Source organism: Carlito syrichta, unplaced genomic scaffold, assembly GCF_000164805.1.
Source record: "Carlito syrichta isolate Samal-C Ts95f unplaced genomic scaffold, Tarsius_syrichta-2.0.1 Scaffold135954, whole genome shotgun sequence".
Lineage (NCBI taxonomy): Eukaryota > Metazoa > Chordata > Mammalia > Primates > Tarsiidae > Carlito > Carlito syrichta.
Genome location: NW_007080050.1, coordinates 82,731 through 93,688, shown reverse-complemented (window position 1 = coordinate 93,688; position 10,958 = coordinate 82,731). Strand labels below are relative to the sequence as shown.

Sequence of the window (10,958 nt, the reverse complement as noted above, 5' to 3'; positions counted from 1 at the left end):
AGTAGGTCAGGCTCTGAGTGTGGGGGCGGCCCCTCTGCAGCCATGAGGTGGAGGCATGTTTGGGGGTGATCGGCACAGGAAGAGATGAGGGGAAACCTTGGTGGGCTTATTAAGAAGGGGAAGCATGGGAGTGCTGGGGTATGGGGTGGGTCTGGGGCCAGGGAAGGATGGACAGCAGAGGACAGACAGGGCCTGGGCCTGAAGAAAGGGAATCAAGAACCTGAGCAACCTCGAGGACCCAGGCCCATGGAGGACCCTGCAGAGGCAACCAGGGTCCAGCCCAGGAAGAGTTTGGCCGGTGCTGGAATGAGAAGAGGGTTTCACTGAACCCCTAAATGTGCCACATCCTGATGGGCTCTCATCACCTCCCCAGCAAAACCCTCTGAGGAAGCTCAGAGCTCCCCATTTTATCGAGGAGAAAACTGAGGCTCAGAAAGGTTAAGTAATATCGCAACATCTCCTGAGAGGGGAACCCCAGATCTGAACCCCAGCTGGCTTGACTCCAAAGCCACTACTCTCTGCCCTTGCCCACTAGGGTGGGGAGGTCCTGACTCAAAGAGCTGGGGGTGGAGGATGGTCTGAGAGGCTGCTGAAGCCAACCTGCCTTCAAGACCAAATGTGTCCAGCCAGCGAAGGCCCACTGGGCACGAGGCCTGAGCTCCTATTTTGCTCCCCCTGCACCCCCAGCAGCACTCCTGAACACAGCCTCCTGAGGCCACCCGCCCTCCTCCCACACAGAACAGACTCAAACAGGCTCACTCAGGCCCCTTGGCTCACACCCACTAGCCAGACAGGCACAGAGACACAGAGCACACACAGATGGACCCCGCCCACCACAGAAGCACACACTACTCCTGGGGTCTTCCTGAAAGACTGCCCCAGTTGGCCCTGGGCAGGAAGAGCCATTCCACTGCCATCTCCTGCGTCTAACAGAGCCGAGAGACTTGGGGACACCGGGGGGGGGGCAGTGGTTGGGTTTGGCAGAAAGAGTTGGGGGGCAGGATGTGCAGCTGTGTTCGCCTGGAGACCCACATCGCATCCCTTCCCACTTGTGGGTTCGGTTCTGCCCACTCTCCGCCCTTGGGACCTGGGAAAACCACACGCACATGCACACACGCCCACACACACAGGCACGCACACATGCACCGTCTCAGATGCAGTGAAGCAGGGAAACTGAGTCTGGGCTTGCCTGACAAAGAGTATTAGCAAGCCCCACCCACCCACCACCCACAGACTGACAAGATCCCCAGGGAGACGAGCTGATCATCTGCTCCCCACACACAGGAAGGGAACAGACGATCCGCCTCGTTACTATTGTTAGTAATAATATCACCCAGAATAATGCCCGCTCCGTGGATCCCTCTGAGGGTTCCTCCCCACGAGGCTGGGCCCGGGCAGTCATGGCCGTCAAGGAGCACACACAGTCGGGAAGCCAGGCTGGCAGAGGGCCGGCCAGGAGCGCTGGAAGGCAGGACACTGGGTTTCCGAGGAGGCAGCCAGGCTCAGAGCCCTGCACTCTGGGGGAGAGGCAGCTCCCCAGAGCCTCTCCCAACGTGAAGTCAGTTGTCACTTCTGTTAAAGTCATTAATTCCTAATTCCCCAATTACCTCATTAGGCGGCGGTGGGGAGAACGCAGCCGCTCCTACAGCAAATAATTATGGGAGTCAAAATTAATTTGGCAAAGTGGAGCGACGCTTTATTAGAAACGTCAAATTGCCTTTCTCTTATTTTGCTGCCGCCTTCCCACTCTCCGAGAGCTGCTGATGACGTGGTGCTGGGAGCTGGTGTGTCACCGAGGGAGGGGGCTTGACGGCTGCCCACGAGGGGCTTCAGCTGTCTGGTGCCCAACTCTCCCCTCAGAGCGGGCTTCTCTCACGGCCCCCACCCTTGCCAGGCTTTCCCACCCTAGGCCCAGCCTCCCCGCCTCCCCGGCCTCTACAGCACCCAGCACCAAGACCTGTTCCTCCATGGCCCTGCATCAGGCAAGGCCCGGGAGCAACCATTGGGAGGGAAAAGGAGGAACTCCCTCTTCCCAGCCGCTGACCCCTGCCCCTTCTCCTCCTCAGCCCTGGGGAAACTTGCCCCCTCACCCAGCAGGCACGGAGACACATGGCACACCCACAGACACTCTCCCAGCAGCCAATCAGAGATGGTCAGGATGTCAGTTAACGCTGTGTGCTTCCCATGGGGGCAGGGAGGGGGGAGTGTCCTGAGCACTTTACATGCATGATCTCCCTCAAACCTTGCAGCAGAGAGCTGCGGTGGCTTGCACCAAGACAGAGCAAGGAAGTGGCAGAGTTGGGGTTCAAACCCAGACCCTCTGCTCCAAAGCCACGCATGGCCTCAGGGACAGAAGGAGGAGGGGTAGCCCTCACTCAGAACACAGGGAAATGCAGTCACACCTGGCCACACCGACAGGCACCACTCCACGGGGAAACACACATCTGTAGCTATGCGTTTGAGCAGAGACCACAAGGCCCAGGCTCTGTCTTCCTCACCAGTTAGAGCCGTCATTCCCGACACACATCACCACGCACCCAGCCCCACACTCTCACACACACACTCGCCGTGACAGATGCTGTCTCGCTCACGCACAGACACAGAACCTCCAGGCCTCCTCCCCAGGCCTGACCCCGCTGTCCCGCTGTTCTTCCCTCTGCGCCCCTTCCCCCTCAGCTGCCACCGCCACCCAAGTCCTGCTCTGCCCAGAGGAAGTCTGCCCTCAAGCCTCCTTCCTTCACACCTTGGCATTGAGGGATGGGTGCAGACCCAGGATGCTGAAAAGCTGTTGTGTAAGGAGGGGCCCGGTAGCCTCGCTCCCAAGCAGATGGGGAGGGATCTGTGTCCCAACCAACAATTCTCCTTCCCTGGCTTCCTCTCCCAGCGTCCAACTAACTCTGCCCTCCTTACGTAAAGCCCAGCACAACCCCCTGGTCCACCTGCCCGACCCTCAAGCACAGGGGTCCTGGCCAGGGCCAGCATATGGGATACAGGCAGGAAACAAGGCAGCATCAGGGGCTAGAAATGGGCAGATGGAGACTGAGGGTGGAGGCTCAGGACTGAAGACTGTGGGGAAGAGGCAGGGGAGAGGCTGAGACAAGAAGTGAAATGGAGCAAGGCCAAAGGTCATGGGGAAGAGCATGTGGCGGGACCAGAGACGGGGAAAGAAAAGAAAAGGGGCCACCGGACCAGTTAGGAGGCAGAACTGTGAGGGAGGTGCTGCAGATGTGGTGGGAGGCCGGGAGGGAGGCCCTGGGAAGGAACCATGGTCAAGGCAGGGAGCAGGCCCAGGGAGGGACTAGATCCAAGGGAGGAGCTGGGCAGAGAAAGGCAGAGCTGGGTAGGACCAGAGGTCCAGGTGGGAGTGTGGGGCTGGGTGAGAGGCCAGGGAGGTATCAGCGCTGCCATCGAGGCAGTCAGGGAGACAGGGTGATGGGCCGCTGGAGGGGCAAAGGTCACAACAGCAGAAGTTAAGGGCAGGGCAGAAGTCTGGGGAGGAGCAGGGCAGAGGTAGGGGCAGGACCTGGAGGCAAGATGAAGCCACAAGGGTGGGCTGCCGGGGGCGGGAAGGTATAACGGGTAGGAAAAGGTAAGTGCAGGACACATCGGGTTGCCCTTGATGGTAGGAAGGGGAGGCAGCAGTACAGGGGCAGTCACAAAGGTGGGACCTCTCTGAAGCCTGCAGAAGAATGCCTTGGAAGGCCCAAAGAGGCCCTTGACCACATTCAGGAAGGTCAGAAGATACAGAGGGTCTCGGAGAGTGGGGTGCTGGGGAGAGTCGAATCAGAGGGGAGGGTGGTTCTGGGAGTGTGTTGAATAATGGGGGGGTCTCAGAAGCAGAAAATCTTAGCAGGAAGCTCCAGGGAGCAGAGGCTCTGAGGGTTCTCCAAGAGGGAAAGACTTCTTGCGGAGCCGACCCCATGGCGACGAGGGACTGAGCGGATTTGGGGTTGGGAAGGTTGGGGCCGAGGGGCTGGGACCTGGGTCCTTACGATGTGCAGCTGCAGATAGTCTCCGAGGCCGGAGGCGCTGTCCACCCGCACCAGCACAGCACTCCGCTGGTGGGTGCTGAAGCCCACAGCCAGGCGGTCCATCCTCGTGCTGGGCCGGTCATTGGGGGGCCACGTGTAGGTAATGAGCGCTCCCCCCTTCCCAAAGATGTATGTGGTCCCGGCTGCAGAGAGAAGGAAAGGGAGACACGGAGAAAGGGCATCAGGAAGGTGAGGACCTCAGGCTCTCGGGGCTGTGAACAGAGCACTGGGACCCCAGGTCTAGGCGTGGGGCCTCGGCTGTGATACCCACAGAGGCCCCCAGCCCTGCAGCCCCAGGGAACAGTTGGCAGGCGGGTGCCTGGGTGAGAGCCTGTGTACGAGCACAGACAGATGTAGCTGCCTCATCAAGAATTCCAGCTTTAATTACAGCAAAAGAGAGAGGTAATAGAGAGAGTGACACAGAGAGGGAGCCCAGAGAGAGGCTGCAAGGAGACAGAGAAGACGAGAGTGCCGTAGGCAGGAAGAACCCAGAAGGCCTGGTTCTGGCTGGCCACTCTGCTCCCAGGCCCGGCAGAGGTGACAGATCCAAGGTGCAGATTTCTTTGGGGCCAGAGCTGAAGCAGGCACCAAGGCAAAAAGGAGCCCCAGGGGAAGCTGAGCAGGGCTGTGCACAGCTCTGACTCACGGCCGGAGCTGGCCCCTCCAACAGCTGCCCCCACCCTCCTCCTGGTTCGCCCAAGACTCCGTGCTTCCACCCCCAATCAGGGGGCTGCCTGGGTCCTGAAGCAGGGAGGTCCTGGAGCCGTGCCCAGAAAGGGAGAGACAGCCATGGGCTGGGGGGAGGGGAGATTGACAGCCAGAGGAGGAAGGAGGCAGAGAGACAGATGGACAGAGAAGGACAGAGAGGGGTGTAGGTGAGAGAAACGGGAGAGTGGGAGCCCGAGATGAAGGCTCCTCTCCCAGCCCTCCCCCACCCCACCCTCTCTCCCCTTCTCCCTCTCCTCTTCGCCAGCCGGCTGCTGGGGGCGGGTGTGAGGTCCCTAACGATCTCAGCCCCAAAATAAACCCCATTAGTCGCCATGTTCCCTCCTGCGGCTGACTGAGCTCCCTGGGGGTGGGGGTGGGGGTGGGGGTGGGGCTGGGGGGCTGGTCACCCAGTTTCCGGAAGGGAGGCTTGTCTGGGAGACCTGGAGGACTAGCACTCTGGGGCCTGCAGGGAAGGGAAGGGAACAAGCCTGCGAACTCTTTAGAGCAGAAATGGAGCTGATGAGGTTCATAAAATGCTTAATTAAATAATTAGCCACGAACGACTCCTCTCAAAGCGCTTCTTGGGGGAAGAGGGGTGCAAGGAAGGACCCAACCAGAGAGAAGGCCAGAGGAAGTCGGAGCCTAAGGGCAAAAGCCTGGAGGCGGGAGGAAAGTGCAGCCCTGGGGTGAGAGCCCTGGGCTGCTTGGGAAGCCTGGGTCGGAGCTGGGCAACTGGGGCCAGGCAGCCTAGGAAGGCCTGTGCGCTTCCAAGGAGCAAGCCCACTCAGCCAAGATGGCGGCCCTGCTGAAAACAGAGGCTGGGTCACTCAGACACTGGAGACCTCTGGCCTCGGGGACTCAGGAGTCCCTTGTAGTTGGGGCAGTTGGGGTAAGGGGGCTCCATCCCAGGGAGTTCCTGGGCCCCAAAGCAGAGGGGATCACCTGAATGCCCTGGAGGCAGGCACCATCTGCAGGCCCAGGGAGGACATGAGGAGAGAAGGGAAGGCTACTGCTGCCTGGGTCTCAGGGAGGGAGTGAGGGCAGCCAGGCCTGGGGCTGGGGGAAGCAGGAGCTGTGAGTCCCCTTGCTGCTCCCCAAGCCCCCACCACCAACACCTTCCACCTCCCCAGACTGAGCCGGAGAGATGGCCCCCAGGTGCAGGACAGGAGGGAAGGAGTCACCTCCATGTCTAATAACTGGCATCTTGCCTGCTGGGAAGCACCTGCAGCAGAAGGGGCCTGGCTTCCCCCCAGGTGTCCTTTCCACCTGGGAGACCTGGAGGCACAGTGGTGATCGCTAAACCCTCTGGATGTGCCCCCAGTTGCAGGTAAAGTATCAGCGGGGGGCAGGGTATGCAGTGAGCCCCACCCCCGCCCCATGTGGTCACCTGCCTGGAAAGGGCGAGGCCTGGAGGCGGGAGCCTGGTAGGCCTCAGCCGGTACAGTCTCTCCACTCCCAGCACTGCAGCACTCCGGAAAATCGGCTGTTTCCATGGCAACCGTAATACCCAGGGTCCTCCCTCCCCCTCCACTCACAAGCTGCACATCTGAATTTGGGGGCTGGAGAGGGCCACACACACCCCACCTTGCCTTCCTGAGCAGAGGCTACAGTCTCTTTACCACTGGGCTCCAGGCCTCCGACTCAGAGGAGGGCGTTACTGGGCGCCTTCGTCCCTCAGGCCAGGGAAGGAAAGAAAATTTACCCAGAGGCTACCCCCACATCCCCCAGCCCTAGGGGAAAGGAGGCCCTTTCTCCTCACTTTCCCACCTCCAGATCCCAGACAGCACATCACCATGGACAGAGCCCTGTGGCACCCAGAGAAGGCAAGGAGCAAGCAGGCCCGATGCCCCAGCGGGCAGTGAGGCGGAGCGATCAGAGGCAGGGCCCACCACCCAAGCCCCAGGCCCCACACCCACACACAGGCGACAACGCACCCAGCTGCACACAAAGACCCAGCGCGGTGAGGCAGACCCCCGACAGGAGGCGAAGCAGCCAGGAAGCATGGCAGTGAACGCACAAAGACAGGCCACCACAGGCGGCCCCGGGGTAGGCGCTGGCCCAGCGAGGGACTGGCGCACAGGTACCCATCCCTGGCCCGCGCACAGGCTGCCCACAGTGCTGCCCAGCCCTGGCCTCCCCCGGGATTGATCACCCAGCTGTTCCCACACTGCAGCCAGTTTATTACGCTGGGCGGGCCTGTGAAAGCCTAAAAGTGTTTATTACACTGTGGGGGACGGGACGGAGAGACACTTCTTGGGCAGAAGAGGTGAAGGATGAATGGTTTATTGGACTGAGGTGGCAGTAATTACCCTGGGGAGACATTCCTCTCCCCAGCACCGCGGCTGCCGCCCGAGGGCGCCAAAGGCTCGGCCTGGGGAGGACAGCTCGGCTGGGGGGCGGGGCTTCCGCCAGGTCCCTCCCTCTCACCCCCGGCAAGCAAGCTTCCCTCTGCCCTGCCCATGGACTCTCCAGAAAAGGCGCAGCCAGCCTTCTAGGAGACACAGAGCCCAGGACAGCACCACATCTACAACATCCAACAGGCTCCCGGAGCGGCTGGGAAGACAAGAGGGACCTAAGCCAAGGCCCAAGATGTTGCCTAAGGCTGGTCTCCACCAAGTTTTGGCCTCTCTAGGCAAGCGCCTAGCATTCTGGGAAGTACTCCAATCCTGGAGCCCAAGACAGCAGAGTCTCTGGCCAGGCACAAGATGCCATGGGCCCAGGCTTGGCATCTTCTGTCCACACTCAACACAATCTCCTTGATGCCTCCTAGGCCCAGGGAAACAATCTGAACCATCAAAAATCTTCCAGAGAGGTCCCCCACACCTACATTCCAGAAAAAACCAACCAACCGTTAACAACGGTTAGCTAACCCAGATCCAGACAACACAACCATGCCCTGTAAAAAACCACCCATGCAGTGATGCCCCTGTGGTCAAAAGGCATGTGAGGAACCTCTGCCTGCCTGTGATCCTGCAGCATGAGAAGCCATGACAAAAGCCTTCCAGAAGACCTGGAATTGTGAGAGGATCAAACATCCTGCACAATCCAGAAGACCCTTGGTCCTGGTGCTCCCAGTCCATACCGGCTCTTTGCAGGGAACTTTCACATTCCAGAGGGGAAACATAGGTCTGGGGCCCTGAGCTCAGCTCTCTTATCCAGAATCCTCAAACACAGTCCTTCCATTCTTACCCCATGCTTGGCCAAAAACCATCCCGTCAGAAATTCAACTTACACAGTCACATTCAGAATCAAAACCAATGCCAACCCCCCTTACAAGCTGCAGTGATGAATCCAGAACACCTGGAAGCTACTGACTCAGAACCGAGCTGGGAGTGACCCTGCATTCCTGGCTCCAGAGGGTACCAGAAATGAATGTCAGGAATGGGGAGGATCCTTAAAGACTCTGAAACCAGAATTGGGGGTTGAGAGCCAGGAGAGGGTCACCCCTGCGCTCGGCCCATTTTGGGGACCCAGGTGTGCCCATCCTGCCGTGCCCCAGGCAGACATCAGGTGCAGGAGTGCCATTATGTAACAGGAGGGGCTGGGGGATGGAGGGGTCAGAGGGGCAAAGAGTTGAGGGGGAAGGCAAACAGACACACAGCAAGACCCCAAGAGAAGGGAAGTGGAGAAGCAGGCACAGAAAGAAAGAAGCTCCCTCACAAGCGAGGGGGGTGTGCGTGCTAGGGAGACCCTGGGGCAGAGAAAGCCTGGACCAGAAAGGCCTCCTGAGCGGGCCTGTTCCTGCAGCCAAGTGTGGGGTCCCAAGAGGACCTCTCCCGCCCACCTCCCACGGGCAAGGTTCAGTCAGGACAGGGGGCCGCATCCCTGCCCTTCTTTCCTTGGGCCCTCTTCCTTCCTCTCAGGTGCTGCACCCTTCACAGGCCTCTCCGCCCCACCTCCGAACCCTCCTCCTGCCTGAGAGCCCCTCAAGCCAGCTCTCCTTCCATCAGCCCTAGGCTGTCATGGGTCCTCTTTCTTCTCTGCACAGCGAGGGGATGGGGATGGCCAGCCCCGAGGCACCCCCAGAGCCAGCATCCGTAGGTCCCGCCCCCTGTTCTTCATCCCCAGCCGTCCTCTCCCTCTGCCCAGCTCTTGCTCCTGCATGGAGACGTCCTCGGCACTCCAGCGCCCAGCCCTCCTGCCCACCGGCCTGGTGTCCCTGGGCCGGCTGCCCTCTCCTGCACCCTCCTCCGCCACTTGCTCTCCTCTTCATCCCACAAAGCTCTGCCCCGGTATCCTGGCTCCCCTTTGCTATCTCTCCCCTGCGTGCCTTGTCGCCTTGCCTAGAAAGAGCATGAGCCCTCTGGGCACCTTTGGGAGCAACACTGGGCCTCAAGGGAGCTCCAAGGGACAGTGACAGAGGGAGGAAGGTAAAGAGAGCCAGAGTGGTCCTGGGGAGAGGAGGGAGTGAAGGTTCAGAAGCAAGGCACAGGGTGAGGAGGTGGAAGGGCAGAAGACACTAGAGAGCACTGCAGGAGGGGAGCCAGGCAGGACAGAGAGGAGAGGAGAGAACCTGCACTGGGGCTGAGAGAGGAAAGGGACAAGGGAGGAGCTGGATGAAGAGGAAACAGAGGCATGGAAACGGAGATGAGGATGAAGCAGGAGAAGAGGGGCGAGGACAGGAGAAGGAGCAGAAAGACTGGCGGTGACATGATGGCACGAAGCCTGGGAAACGAGGGTGGACTGAGGTAGAACAGGAGACAGAGAGGAGGGCAGAAATGGGAGGCAGTGAGGGGCAGGGTGGGAGGGGATGAGAACACAGGATGGAAGACATGGAGGAGCAAAAGCGGAGTAAAAATGAGAGGTGACAGAAACAGGAAGCGATGGGGTCGCTGGATGTACAGAATGAGAGGCCACACAGGCAGAGAGTGAGAGGTGATGAAAGCACAGTGATGGGAGGTGACAGGAGCATGTAGTGTCAGAGTCCTCCTGCAGGAGGTGATGGAGGTGGAAGGTGAGGACAGAGGGCGCGCAGAGGGGAGCGATGGGAGGACAGGTGTGAGAGGACAACAGAAGGGGCAGGGAGGTAAGGACAACCAGAGTTCCTGGGGAGGGGCAGGGTGTTAAGATCCAGAAGCCAGGTGTGGGGTGGGGACATGGAAGAAATGGGGGCTGGGACTGGACGGAGGCACAGAAGTGGGAGGCGATGGAGGTGCAGAGGTGGGAGGCAAGGTGGGCACAAACTTGGCGGTAAGAGGGCCACCCTACGGGAGGCGATGGCCAGGCACAGAGGGGGGGTGATGTGGAGTACCGAGAAGGGAGGTGACGAGTCAACTCAAATGAGAGGTGATGGGGTCTCCGGGATGAGAGGGGACCGAAGCTCTGAAACGGAATGTGGAGGAGGGACTGAGGTGGGAGGTGATGGGGCCTGGCATGGAACGAAAAAAGTGTGGAAAGGGCCAGGCAGGGGAAGTGATGGGGGGACTAAGGTGGGAGGTGACGGAGGCACAGAGACGCAAGGCGACGAGCGCAGAAACGGGAAGGGGTGGCATACAGAAACTCCTAGGGGTCTAAGACCAAGCGAGAGGGCCAAGGTGGCAGGTGATGCCAGGTGGAAATGAGGAGTGACGGAGTCCGAGGAGGGAGGGGAGGTTGGTTTTGCAATGGAGGCCGAGACAGGAGGTGACAGCAAGTGGACTGTGACAGAGGGCTGAAACGGCAGGTGAAGGCCAGCCTAGGAACAGAAAGGAGATGTGTTGGGCTACAGAGGTGAGAGATGCTAGGGATCAGAGGTGGGGACAGGGCAGAGATGAGGAGGCCGGAGGGGAGACACGGAGATGGGGAGCAAGCGTGAGAGGTGGTGGGACAGTGTCGTGAGCTGATGACTTGGGAGGTGATGGAAGACCAGTGAGAGGAAAAAGGGGGAAGGATGCCAGAGGAACAGAGGTGAGAGGAGAGGTACGTGGGGAAATGAAAGAGGAGGAGATGGGACATGTCGGAGGCAGGGATGACAGATGGGACAGGGGTAGGAGGAGGTGGAGGGAGACGACAGGCCAGAAAGGGGAAGGTGAGGTGAGGCAGAGCTGGAGGTAAGATGGAGAAACGATAAGGGCAGCAGGGAGGAGGTGATGCGGTAGAAAAACGGAAGGAGAGCTGCGCCAGGAGGAAAGGACAGCCGGCAGCCGGCGCGAAGCAGGACGGCGAGGACACGTCGGCGGGACGAGGAGGTGAAGGGGGTCAGGGAGCGAGGCGCCCACGACCGAGAGGAGGGCAGCGGGA

At 60.1% G+C, this 10,958-nt stretch overlaps 1 protein-coding gene across 1 annotated transcript in view; it reads right to left on the bottom strand.

Annotated features, from left to right (window-relative positions):
• The window catches only part of NRXN2 (neurexin 2), a 75,481-nt gene that overhangs the window by 10,692 nt on the left and 53,831 nt on the right, over positions 1-10,958 (bottom strand). The window contains exons 17-18 of the mRNA XM_021708382.1: positions 3,981-4,174; positions 3,646-3,768 (exon numbers count right to left, since the gene is read on the bottom strand). Coding sequence (XP_021564057.1) covers positions 3,646-3,768; positions 3,981-4,174 — 317 coding nt within the window. The remainder of the gene's footprint in view (positions 1-3,645; positions 3,769-3,980; positions 4,175-10,958) is intronic.